The following is a 13,093-nucleotide window of genomic DNA, read 5'->3' as shown; positions in this document are numbered from 1 at the left end:
ACAGAACCCCCGGACCCGGTGTGAGGCGGGCAGGGCAGAAGACTAGTCTGGTGTAGCTTTGGCTTAAAGAAGATCTCCTACCAACGTCTGGCCCATTACCCACCTAAAATTGTACCCCCGCCTCCCTCCCCCCCTCCCCCTCACACCTCTCCTGGATGGGGTCACTGGATACACCTCACTGACCACTAACACTCGACCTATGTTGGTTACTATTTCAACATTGTGACAGTATTACCGTCAATAAAAATACTTCACATTCTGTCTATTTAACTACATCTGTCCCTATATCCATTGATTCTATACCCCACTCTATCTATCTATCCAGTGATCTATATACCGATGTATGTCTACGTAAGATTATCACTAATAGACTCACCTGTACGGTCAGAGGCAGGTGCAACACACTACCGAGACCCGCCGCCACGCCTCGCCCCGCTCAGGTAAACATGAAGGCGGCGACTGGCGATTGGTCCAAAGTTTTCTTTCCCGCAAACGACTTAGTGATGACGTAGGTGATTCTAGCACGTCTGATTGGTTCTCGCCGCTCGTGACGTTACTCGCGAGATAATTTAGGTGAGTAATACGTAACAAAAGTGAAGGAACAATGAGGTAATACAAGTAACAACCACAGTCATTATGTTTCATCAACAACAGGAACACTAGATGGTAGACTCAAGTGGAGAGAGAGAGAGAGAGAGAGAGAGAGAGAGAGAGAGAGATATTGCATTAAACTCCTAACAGTAACTTAATCACGTAACACACACCTATTAACTTTTGTAGGCAACTGACACGGCTTTGTGTTGTGTCGTGACCCGCTAACACTGTGTTGTGTCGTGACCCGCTAACACTGTGTTGTGTCGTGACCCGCTAACACTGTGTTGTGTCGTGACCCGCTAACACTGAAATGTTGTGTCGCTCAGTACTAACACTGTGGTGTGTCGTGACCCGCTAATAACACTGTGTTGTGTCGTGACCCGCTAACACTGTGTTGTGTCGTGACCCATGCTACTAATGTTGTGTCGTGACCCGCTAACGCATGTTGTGTCGTGTTTCCGCTAACGCGGTGTTGTGTGGGTATAACACTGTGTTGTGTCGTGACCCGCTAACACTGTGTTGTGTGTGACCCGCTAACGCGTGTTGTGTCGTGAACCACTAACACTGTGTTGTGTCGTGACCCGCTAACACTGTGTTGTGTGTGACCCGCTAATAACACTGTGTTGTGTGTGACCCGCTAACACTGTGTTGTGTCGTGACCCGCTAACACTGTGTTGTGTCGTGACCCGCTAACACACTATAAAAAAGACACACCTGTTATGTAACTCGTCAGAGGTGAGGGCGTCAGTAACACACACACAAAGGAACTACCACCACCTGTGTTATGTATGTATGTATGTAGATGTATTTATGTATTTAGATGTATGTATGTATGTATGTACGTTTGTGTTCATGTACTGTATAATACGATGGTGTTTTACATATACACACACACACACAGGTACAAACGTTGGGGGAATATAAAAAAACAATACTTTTACAAGGGGACACAAACACACACACACACACACACACACATACACACACACAAACACATATACACCACAAACGCACTCATACATACATACATACATACACACACACACATCACCGTCCATCAATACAGCCACCAAGGGCGCGGGGGCAGGAATTGGCGAGGGTGGGGAGCGTGCGGGCCTGGAGGAGGTCACCACTACGCCTGCTGGAGGTCATGTCGCTCACGGTCTCTCTCCGGGTTACGAGTGAGGTCACGTGACTCCCAGCTCTGACGAAGGAGGAGCTGTCAGGAGTGAGAGAGGCGGGAAGGTCGGAGAAAATCTTGCGTTTAGTCTACTTGCCTGCGTCTGATAGCTCTATGAACGCCCTGGTTGACTGACTGACAGAGGACATGAGTTGTTCTTAGTTGCGTTTGACAGCTTTATGGACGCCCCACCTGTTTTGTTTACACCGCCTCACCCGTCTTCTTTACACTGCCTCACCTGTATTATTAACACTGTCTCGCCTGTCTTGTTTACACTGCCTCACCTGTCTTGTTTACACTGCCTCACCTGTCTTGTTTACACTGCCTCACCTGTCTTGTTTACACTGTCTCGCCTGTCTTGTTTACACTGCCTCACCTGTCTTGTTTACACTGCCTCACCTGTCTTGTTTACACTGCCTCACCTGTCTTGTTTACACTGCCTCACCTGTCTTGTTTACTGCCTCACCTGTATTATTTACACTGTCTCGCCTGCCTTGTTACCTGCCTCACCTGTCTTGTTTACACTGCCTCACATGCCTTGTTTACACTGCCTCACCTGTCTTGTTTGCACTGCCCCTCACATGCCTTGTTTACACTGCCTCACCTGTCTTGTTTACACTGCCTCCCACATGCCTTGTTTACACACTGCCTCACCTGTATTATTTACACTGCCTCCCATGCCTTGTTTACACTGCCTCACTGTTTTGTTTACACCGCCTCACCCGTCTTCTTTACACTACCTCACCTGTATTATTTACACTGCCTCGCCTGTCTTGTTTACACTGCCTCGCCTGTCTTGTTTACACTGCCTCACCTGTCTTGTTTACACTGCCTCACATGCCTTGTTTACACTGCCTCACCTGTCTTGTTTACACTCACCAAAATCATGTTCCTCGAAAGATGAATCAGACAATGTAAAAACTAATAACAATAACAGATATGATAAAGAGAAGGGAGGTATTAGTGTAGGGAGATAAGACCTCACGTGACGCTGTACTGTATCGTGTTGTAATACGTCCCACCACCACGCGAGACTCTGGTCCACGGCATGAACACCAGCCTCGGTATTACCTTTCCCATGCACTGTGCCTGGCGTTCCGGGCCCCATTCTATTCCTCAGTTAGATATACGCCAGGCGAACGTTGTCAGTCAGGTGAACACGACACACCACACGAAACATCACAATACAACACAAGACATCACAGCAACACATCACAACACAACACTTTCTCATGACTGAAATTTAATGTGTTGTAACTACTTAACTGTGGACGTTTACGCTATGAGCACAAAATTGGTTCCCATGAAACTTAGAAACTGAATTGAGTTGTGAGTTACACCCAGCTGGGGAGAGGGGAGGGGGTGATTAGTGGGGTGGGGAGGAAAGGGGTTAGCACGGGTGGAGATGGAGAGGGGAGGAAAGGGGTTAGTAAGGGGGTAGAGGTGGGGAGAAAAGAGATTAGCGGGGCAAGGCAGTGTCACGCCCTCACACGCCACAAGGTCGACACTCGCATCATGCCCCGGGGCCTCACTAAGCCTCAAACGACCTTCTAATGGCTGCATCAGTGGTTCCGGGAAAGTTCAGCTTCCGACACACGTACACACAGACAGGTTCGATGCCCTGAAGTGAACAACTAAGTGTCGCTGTCATTTCAAAACACACACACATAGGGAAGATATTTTGACACGCAGGTAAAAAAATAATAAACAACCACTTCATTATATTACACTTACAGGGACAGATTGTAGTGGTGGTGGTAGGCAAGTCAAGGTCGGAGTGGGATTGATCCAGACCCACGAAACTTCCGCCGCAGCGCCACTTCCTCGACCACTACCACCACCTACTGATGCTGTGTGCCACTAACACTTGGGGGTGGGGGGGGTTAATAGCTTGCTGGGTGCTTATAATAGTTGTTGGTACTATGATGGCGCTGTGATGGTGTCAGTATTGTGGTGATAGTGTGTGTGTGTGTTACTTCCCCTGCCTTCTCCTGGTACCTCGCTGGTGGTGGTGGGGTGTCGTTAGAGAGCAACAAGCATTGGACTATGGCTAGCGTGATGAACTGCTCCATAAATCAGGGTAATACAGATTTATGACCAGACCCTGCCTCTACTACCCTAAGTCCTACACACCTGACCTAACCTGACTTACCCTCACCCAACCTAACCAAACCTGACCTGACCTGACCTAACCGACCAATACAACAAGAGTGAAGAAACGTCCACGGGAAGAAACACGCCGCCGGCCGCTGTAGCACTTGACATGAAACCCTACAGCAGGCCTGGTGTAGGGCGGGGGCGGCGAGTGTGGAGAAGCCCCACAACCTGCCGCCCACCATCCACATAAATTCAACCACCCACCCGCTATACCTTGCCGCCCACCATCCACATAAATTCAAACACCCACCCGCCACCCACCGCCCACAACACTGCTCTCTGGATCGACATACACTCACTGCAGCGAAGACACTATTCCAGTAGCCCAAGGCCACACATGTTACCAGTCGCACATCAAACGGGCCCCAATCCTAATAGACCCCGACTAATTCTTACCTAGGGTTGGGGCCCATTAAGACTGGGGCCTAAGTGTTCCGTCACCGTACATTAAAGCAGGTCGCAGTGAGCTACAGTAGAGAGGTCAAGTTAACACAACACCTGGAGATCGATAAATCATCATCTACGTCCAGTGTGACACAACCCTTTCCCTTACCTGAGCTCACCTTTGCTCTCCCTCACCGGCCACACACCTGGAGAGAAAGAAACAATCATTAAACACCTGTGGCGGGAATACAGTCATCAAACATCAACATTAAGAATAATAATAAGAGTTGCCAGAGAAAGTGGGTCCCTTGCACGCACGCACACACGCACACACACACACACACACACACACACACACACACACACACACACACACACCACTGAATACTAAGACTCGGTCAGAAAGAGGCACTGTACTCGACCGCTTTCACTTCTCAACTGAAGCCTCGTACTTATTCACAGCTGGGTCGACCACGGGTTCCCTACCCAAACAACACAAAACAAACAAACAAACACAGTGACACATTACTTTAGGCGCCACAACAAACACACTTACGTGGTACATTAATTAGGAACTTAATTATTGTCCTCACTTATCATTACTTGGCTCAGGTGAGGTTAGTGGACGTTGATTAGCAAGAAAACTTATTAATTACCTGAGTTATTACCTGACTCTAGGGGAGACACACGCTACCCACCTCCAGCACCACTACCACTACCATCACTACCACCACCATCACTACCACCACCATCACTACCACCACCATCACTACCACCACCATCACTACCACTACCATCACTACCACCCATCACTACCACTACCATCACTACCACCACCATCACTACCACCACCATCACTACCATACCATCACTACCACTACCACCACTACCATCACTACCACTACCATCACTACCACTACCATCACCACTACCATCACTACCACTACCATCACTACCACTACCATCACTACCACTACCACCACCATCACTACCACTACCACCACCATCACTACCATCTACCACTACCATCACTACCACTACCATCACTACCATCACTACTACCATCACTACCACTACCATCACTACTACTATCACAACCACCACCATCACTACCACTACCATCGCTCCACACTACCACTACCATCACCACTACCACTACCATCACTACCACTACCATCACAACCACTACCATCACTACCACTACCATCACTACCACTACCATCACAACCACTACCATCACTACCACTACCATCACTACCACTACCATCACTACCACTACCATCACAACCACTACCATCACTACCACTACCATCACAACCACTACCATCACAACCACTACCATCACTACCACTACCATCATCGTGCCCTTTACGCAACTAGTGTAAAGTAGACAGACAGACAGACAGACAGACAGACACAGGCATTGTCAGCTGGGATGGGGGGATCATGTGTAGATATTTTACTAGATACAAAAAGCCGCTGTAGCCGGACATAACAAGGTACTACAGTGGTACAAACAGTGTTACAAGATACAATACAAGCCGCTGTGGCCATAACAACACTGCAAGTCCATTCTGGCTCATAATGTAAACAAACAATGATTGGACAGCCGCTTTTGACAGAGATAAGATAAACAATCACCCCACACACACACAAACACACACACACACACACACACACACACACACACACACACCTAAGCTCATATTTAGTTATCTAATAAGAGAGATGAACTGCATTACCTTGATAAGTTATCACAGAGTCCTCCCAAGAATTCAGGGCAGGACGGGGGGGGTCCCTGAAGCCCCGACCAGGTGTACACGCTAGGTAAGGGGCAGACTAAAGCCGCCGACAAATTGCCTCTCTTTTTATTATTCAGAGGAGTGGGGCTGAAGAGAGGGAGCTGATGAGAGGTGAGAGGGCTGATGAGAGGTAAGTGGAGAGGGGAAGAGGTGAGGTGAGTGAGTGGGTGCTGATATAAAAGAGGTGAGGGAGAGAGGAGGAAGGGAGGGAGTAGTAGGTGCTGATGAGAGAGGAGAGGGAGAGGGGAAGACGATGAGAGGGAGGAGAGGGAAGATACCCAAATACACTCACACCGACAGAACCTAAACATCACCTCTCACACTACACCCACAGACACAACACCAAAGGACACAAACACACACATCTACACTACACACCTGACCCAACACTACACACCTGACCCAACACACAACAAACCAAACACCTAACTTGTATGTTGCTATCTTCTACACCACACCCACGTCAACACAGGACACACACTCAGCCTACACCCACCAGGAGAAACGCCAGTACCTGTCGTGTCTCACCACCTACACAACACACAACACCATTCACCTCTACTTAGCATATCGATAAACCAGGCTTAAGAATCTCCACTACATAAACACGACCCCCAAATATTATGTTTGTATGTGTGGTAAACATACATATATATACACCTTCTGCTGCTAATTCATCTTATGTTGTATTATGTATCTTCTCTATTGAGCTTAGTATGACAACTGTGGTATATAATAATAGTAATAATGTCAATAATAATAAAAATAACAATAATAATAGCAGTAATAATAACATCATCACAAACAACAGTAATGACCCCAGTAATTACATCAACAGTACCAGCCTCACTATACCTCTACACCAGTAATAAATCAGCACTGTCGACCCTAAGCCCTCGAGCCACCAATTAAACGGTTCCTTTTAACACACACCACAACCCTCACTATAACGCCATAACACGTCACCACACAAGGTTTTATCATGGTGTTATATAGGACTCCGTAATCACAGGTGTTATCATCACGTAATAACGCACACCTTGAAAGACGTCATAATGATAATAAGCTTTACCTGTATACGTCACACACACACACACACACACACACACAACCTCACCATCCTCAATACATTCTACAAAAGTTCCTGAGACAAACTAAGGAATGTTGACCGCCATTTAAAAGCTTTAGCTGTGACCAGATCTAACAGTATCCGAGGCAACGACACCACGCGGACCAGAGCTTAACCTTTTTTTTAACCTCTGGTGAACATAAAAGTACCATAGCTAACTTTTTTTAACCTCTAAGTAAACACAAAAGTATCCATAGATTAACCTTTCTTAAAGTCAGAGGAGTTGGTGATGCCTAAATCAGAGGCGAAATACGAAGTCGGCAACAGTACTACGCACACACCCTGTACATGTCGCGCTCAACAACACTTGTGTAATAATCACCGAGAGAGAGAGAGAGAGGCCTACAGTCTTGCCAAGTTGCCACACCAACCAGCCAACAGCATGGGCTAATGTCTCATCCATATATACCTCTACCACACACCATGACCACGACACACCCTGCTATAAGGAACACACTGATACAAGGAGCGACCACGTGACTGCTCCTACTACCACCATCACCACCACGTGACTGCTCCTACCATGGTATTCAACATCTACCATCTCCACCACCACCACCACGCCCCTTTCTCCTACCATAGTGTTCAATACCGTTCATTACCCTCCACCACCAACACCCCTCTCCCCCCTACCACCAGGGGAGGGAGGGGGCTGCACTAGTGGTGGTGATGATGGCTTCCTCCTCCTCTCCAACACTGACACTGCACCTTCAACACACCGGCCAGGACTACACCCCGCCGGTACACTATAGCACCAGCTTTGTCTAGTATTCCAGCGACCACGAGGCACACGCTGGCCCCGCCCCACACACCAGTAACGTTACCCTGTGCTAGTGAGTCGCACATATACATACTTTCCTGTCACTCGGAATAGAGTATGATGATTCATCCAGCTATGCTACAATGATATGGGTTATTAAGGATGTGACCTTCGTTGGTGAGCTCTGAGGTGACTAAAGAGACCGATACGGGACCCGCAGCGTCGTTCACAACTGTTGCACATGTGGAGGGCTACATCTAGCGCGGGAGTGGCGGCGACAGCGTCTTCTCGGTGGAACTTGTCTGCCTCGGTTTGCAGTGGACTAACTCGAAAGTATTGACACCTTCTCGTGTGGTGATCCTCCAAGCGTTACGGTGTGGAATAATCGTCTCCCATGTGAGGCACCCAGTTACCGTGTGTTGCCACGAGGAAGCACAGCAGGAGTCTTGATGGTGTGTACTGGCAGGGGAAGACTTACGCAAGGTTGCTTTCCTGACACACACACACACACACACACACACACACACACACACACACACACACTACACAAATACCACCATTTTCAATCTCAATTTTCAACCATCATTACAATAAGAAAAACCAACACGTAATACCATAATATTAACAAGTTTTTTCCTCCCCAATACAAAACTATCTGATCAAATGTTCCTTTACGGGCCAGACCAAATAACAGTGTTCAGACGCGTGTGCAGAGATCTTCGGGGTCCTGACAACTTGTGACTAAACTTATCAATATTCAACACCTTTTAAGACAAGTATGTACAGACATTACACCTGTTATTAAATCCGTTGGTCTTGTGTTACACCCAAACAACACTCCCTACACTAGTTAGGCTATACCCACGTGCCTCTTACACCCACTACAGATGACTATCACTCCACAAGGCATTAAACCCCTATGGTCATTTACCTATCGCGAATAAGGTGTGTGTGTGTGTGTGTGTGTGTCACTATAGAGGAGACAGAGAGACACGCAGGGAGATAATCAGGAGACGAGGCTCTATCTCTCTCTCTCTCTCTCCCACGATCATGCTACACCTTTTCACAGCCTACACCTACACACCGGATCAAACTCACGTGCCCTGTCCACATCTACACCCAGGCAGACAGCAACAGGACCCACGAGCCAGCGACACCCACGTCACTCCTACACCCAGGCGGGGCCACACCATCAGACCCACAGTGTGCCACCTACACCTGCGTGCCACCTACACCTGTACACCTTTATTAAGACACCTGGCATTTCTCCGCCCTCGACGTATAAGAGTAGCGTCGTAAAGGTCCTGTCCTAGAGAGAGAGAGAGAGAGAGAGAGAGAGAGAGAGTGTACTATTACTACAAGGTGGCGACCTTGTTTAATGACCACTACTCTCTCTCTCTCTCTCTCTCTCTCTCTCAGTAAGTTCTAACCAGGACCAGCCTTACACCACAGCACAGTACACAGGAGGGGTTGGTGGAGAGGGTGTGTAGGGGGTAGAGGAGGGTGACACTGCCCCCCCTCTATCTTACCTGTTTGACGAGCTGAGATAAGGTGAGGGACGACACCTGGCTTTAAAACCAGTCTTCATTACCCTATGTTGCCTCTACCGCCTCGGGTGTGTGTACAAACCTTCACCTCTCGGGTCAGTGATGAAGCCATAACACACAACTTAACGACCAATAACAGGGCGACTATTGCTACCAACCTCCACATACCTGACGATAGGAGACACAATCAAGTCTCAGAATTACTAAATAAATCAAGTATACCTGTACACACCGTCACCTGTCTCATTATAACACCAATAGGATTTTCTATAGTATGTTACCTCGTGTCTAATAGTTGTAAACAGTATTAAATTCCGTGTTGTTATTAATCTATATCAACAAGTTTGGGTTCGTATATTAAAGTATCCACGACGCGCGACTTACATCCTTATGGGCAGCAAAACCTTTATTCTATTTCTCTAACTTTATCACGTCTTTCCTGTATAAATTTATGTTGATTATGTGACGTAAACATGTTAAAAGGACTGATTAGTGTGTTGTTAACGGTAAATAACTCAATCTGACAATCTTACCTCACCTGTGTTGTCGGGTACACCTGCCTGTAACCAGACCCACAACACTACCTCGTACAAGAGAAGGAGGATGAGTTACGACAAGTCTGGTGAACACTGTATCGTGTGGCAGGACGCAAGCGGCGGCTCATACCTACCACCCACACACAGTACAGTATTGTTTGGTATCTAGGGCACGACCCACGGCTCAGTCTGCTATTGCCTCGGGGGAAACACACACACACACACACACACACACACACCTCCTGAACGTCACCAATCAACAACGGCAACAAGTAATCATTAGAGAGGAAGAGGAGTGGTGAGGCCAGCAGATTCAAGTGAGCCCTGAGGCCCACGTGCTCACCTGGCCACAGTACTTTTTCTTAAACTTGTGAGTCACTTTTACTTTGTACTTCACTTTAGCTTTAAGGAACCAGTAAGATCCATCCTCACGTCTTCAGTTACGATGTCAAGAGATAAAAAGTTCAAAGTTCTAAAACAGTTGACCAGGTGCGCCCCTGGTAGTGACCCCCTCCAGGTAGTGACCACCCCCACACTGACCACCCCACACATAAGAAAAATAATAATGCACACTGCTTGAATTATGACTAACTTGGACACGTAGTAAAACCCAGCGTTATAATTTGCCGTTCTTGAAGCGTGACGAACACCAGCGTACAGGCAGTGGGAACAAGAGGTAGTGTCACCTGTTGGAGAGTGACACACACACACACACACACACACACACAGTCTCTCTCTTCTCCATCCTTCTTTCCCTCCCTCTCCCTACCTCTTGCTGTCAGCTGAAGGTGCTACAGACCCAACACACCTCACCACCACAGGTATCATCATTTCACCTGGCCAAGTGTAGTCACGGCCCACCGACCTCACATAATACACAGCCAATCAAATCATTACGTTTTTATCAACTCATAAGAAACACGTAACCTACTTTGGGGTCACGCTGTAAGCTTATTTATCTACCTACCTGACACACACACACAATGAAACAAAGCTTAATGTTTCTAAATACACAAACAGTAAAACAAACACACATACTACTACTCCTTCTCCCTCCCCTGGTGGTCATGACAGAGGTGAGTCTAGATCAGCTCCGAGTGTCTGTCTGTCGTAAAAAAAAATGGATAACTTCTCATTAATTAATCCTCACCAGAAGAGCTCTGGGGTTACTGCATGTGTGAGAGAGTGAGATACTACCACCAATACTACTACCATCACGACTACTACCATGACGACTACTACCATCACGACTACTACCACCAATACTACTACCATCACGACTACTACCACCAATACTACTACCATCACGACTACTACCACCAATACTACTACCATCACGACTACTACCACCAATACTACTACCATCACGACTACTACCACCAACATTACCACCACTACTTCTCCCATCAGTACTATTTCTACCACTACTACCTGAACTACCACCATGGCCCTTAACGCCCAATTAGCCAGGTCTACCGTGAATACTAATGAGACAAAACTAAATTAAAACACCCCCTCCCCACCCCTCCCACACGGGAGGTGTGGTAGTCGGGTGTGGTCACGGGAGGTGTGGTAGTCTGGTCAATGGTCACGGGAGGTGTGGTAGTCAGGCTCTTTTGGGAGGTGTGGTAGTCGGGTGTAGTCAGTGGAGGTGTGGTAGTCGGAGTGTGTCACAGGAGGTGTGGTAGTCAGGTGTGTGTCACAGGAGGGATGGTAGTCTGGGTGTGGTCACGGGAGGTGTGGTAGTCGGGTGTGGTCAGTGGAGGTGCGGTAGTCGGGTGTGGTCACGGGAGGTGTGGCAGCCGGGTGTGATCACGGCAGCTACTGTAACACGTCAACACACCAGCCTATGGGAGGTCAGAGGTGGTAGTGGAAAAGTCAGGTGGTGAAAATTGTGGTAGTGAGACAGCTGGTGGTAGAGGTAGTAGCAGAGGTAGGAGATAGTGGTAGTAGCCCTGGTCACCATACAACAGCAGCAGTTAGTTAGCTCCGCGCATTTAACTCCACCACGACAAGAGGACAGCCGAACCTTGACCTAATTTACCCCCCCCCCTCTCTCTCTCCCCTGAAAGAGGATGAGGTCGAGCCTAATCTCTTCCCACCGGAGCGGCTGCCAAGTGCTGACTCTCCCACGGCTCAGAAGTTGAACGTGTGCCCAATCTCTCTCTCTCTCTCTCTCTCTCTCTGTTGTTGTGTCGAGAGATAATCCTAATCTTTCTCTCACTGACGGCCAGGAGGTGGGAATGAGCCTAACCTAACCTAATCCCTGTCTTGGTCCTGGAGAGGATTGGAACTGAGGAACTGGTCTAGCCTAATCTCTCTCACTACAGGAGACATCAGGGCGGCCCCACTCTCTATTATCTGATGGAAGGTATACCGAAAGGCGTTGGCCCGTCACCCTCGCTGGATAGATGACTACATTAACACCACCAACCGATAGCTATCAAACACCTGGCCTCCCATATATAAACACCTGTACGAACACATGTTTACCTTAACACTCCCACACACATGGCTTTCAAACACGTGGCCTCCCATATAAACACGTGTGATCTAACACTATGTTTAACCAGTTAACCTTTGGGCAGCGACCTGTATTTAACGCGTCAAGGGAAACATTTCTCTCTGGCCTCGACCCTCGTGAGCTAACACCTTGTTCAGCAGGTGAGGTGAGGAAGACAGAACTAGGTGAGGCCAGATGACGCAGCTACACATGTTTTTACAGGTGTGTGGAGAGTAAATATTAAGCTCAACACCTGAAGAAGACAGATGGGGTAGTGAACACATGTTTTCACGAGCGAGGAAGATAAATATTGCGTCTCCTAACTAACACCTGTTTAACACCTGATGAGGATAGATAATGATGGCACTCAAGTGATGAAGTACTGGTAAAACATGTCTCAAAGGTGAGCAAGACATTGTTCAAGACAAATGTTCAACAGGTGAGGAAGACCAGACACCGTGTGAAGACAGATGATGTAGCGACATGTTTTAATGAGTAACC

The 13,093-nt window shown here is 47.7% G+C and overlaps 1 protein-coding gene across 1 annotated transcript in view; it reads right to left on the bottom strand.

The window, feature by feature from the left end:
* Window positions 1–13,093, bottom strand: part of LOC121862100 (kinesin-like protein KIF21A) — a 169,154-nt gene that overhangs the window by 73,897 nt on the left and 82,164 nt on the right. Inside the window, 1 exon segment of the mRNA XM_042360084.1 lies at window positions 4,485–4,521. Coding sequence (XP_042216018.1) covers window positions 4,485–4,521 — 37 coding nt within the window.

The sequence above is a fragment of the Homarus americanus genome, unplaced genomic scaffold (assembly GCF_018991925.1).
Source record: "Homarus americanus isolate GMGI-L3 unplaced genomic scaffold, GMGI_Hamer_2.0 scaffold25013, whole genome shotgun sequence".
NCBI classification, from domain to species: domain Eukaryota; kingdom Metazoa; phylum Arthropoda; class Malacostraca; order Decapoda; family Nephropidae; genus Homarus; species Homarus americanus.
Note: the sequence above shows the minus strand (reverse complement) of the source record. Positions and strands in the feature narration are given on the sequence as shown.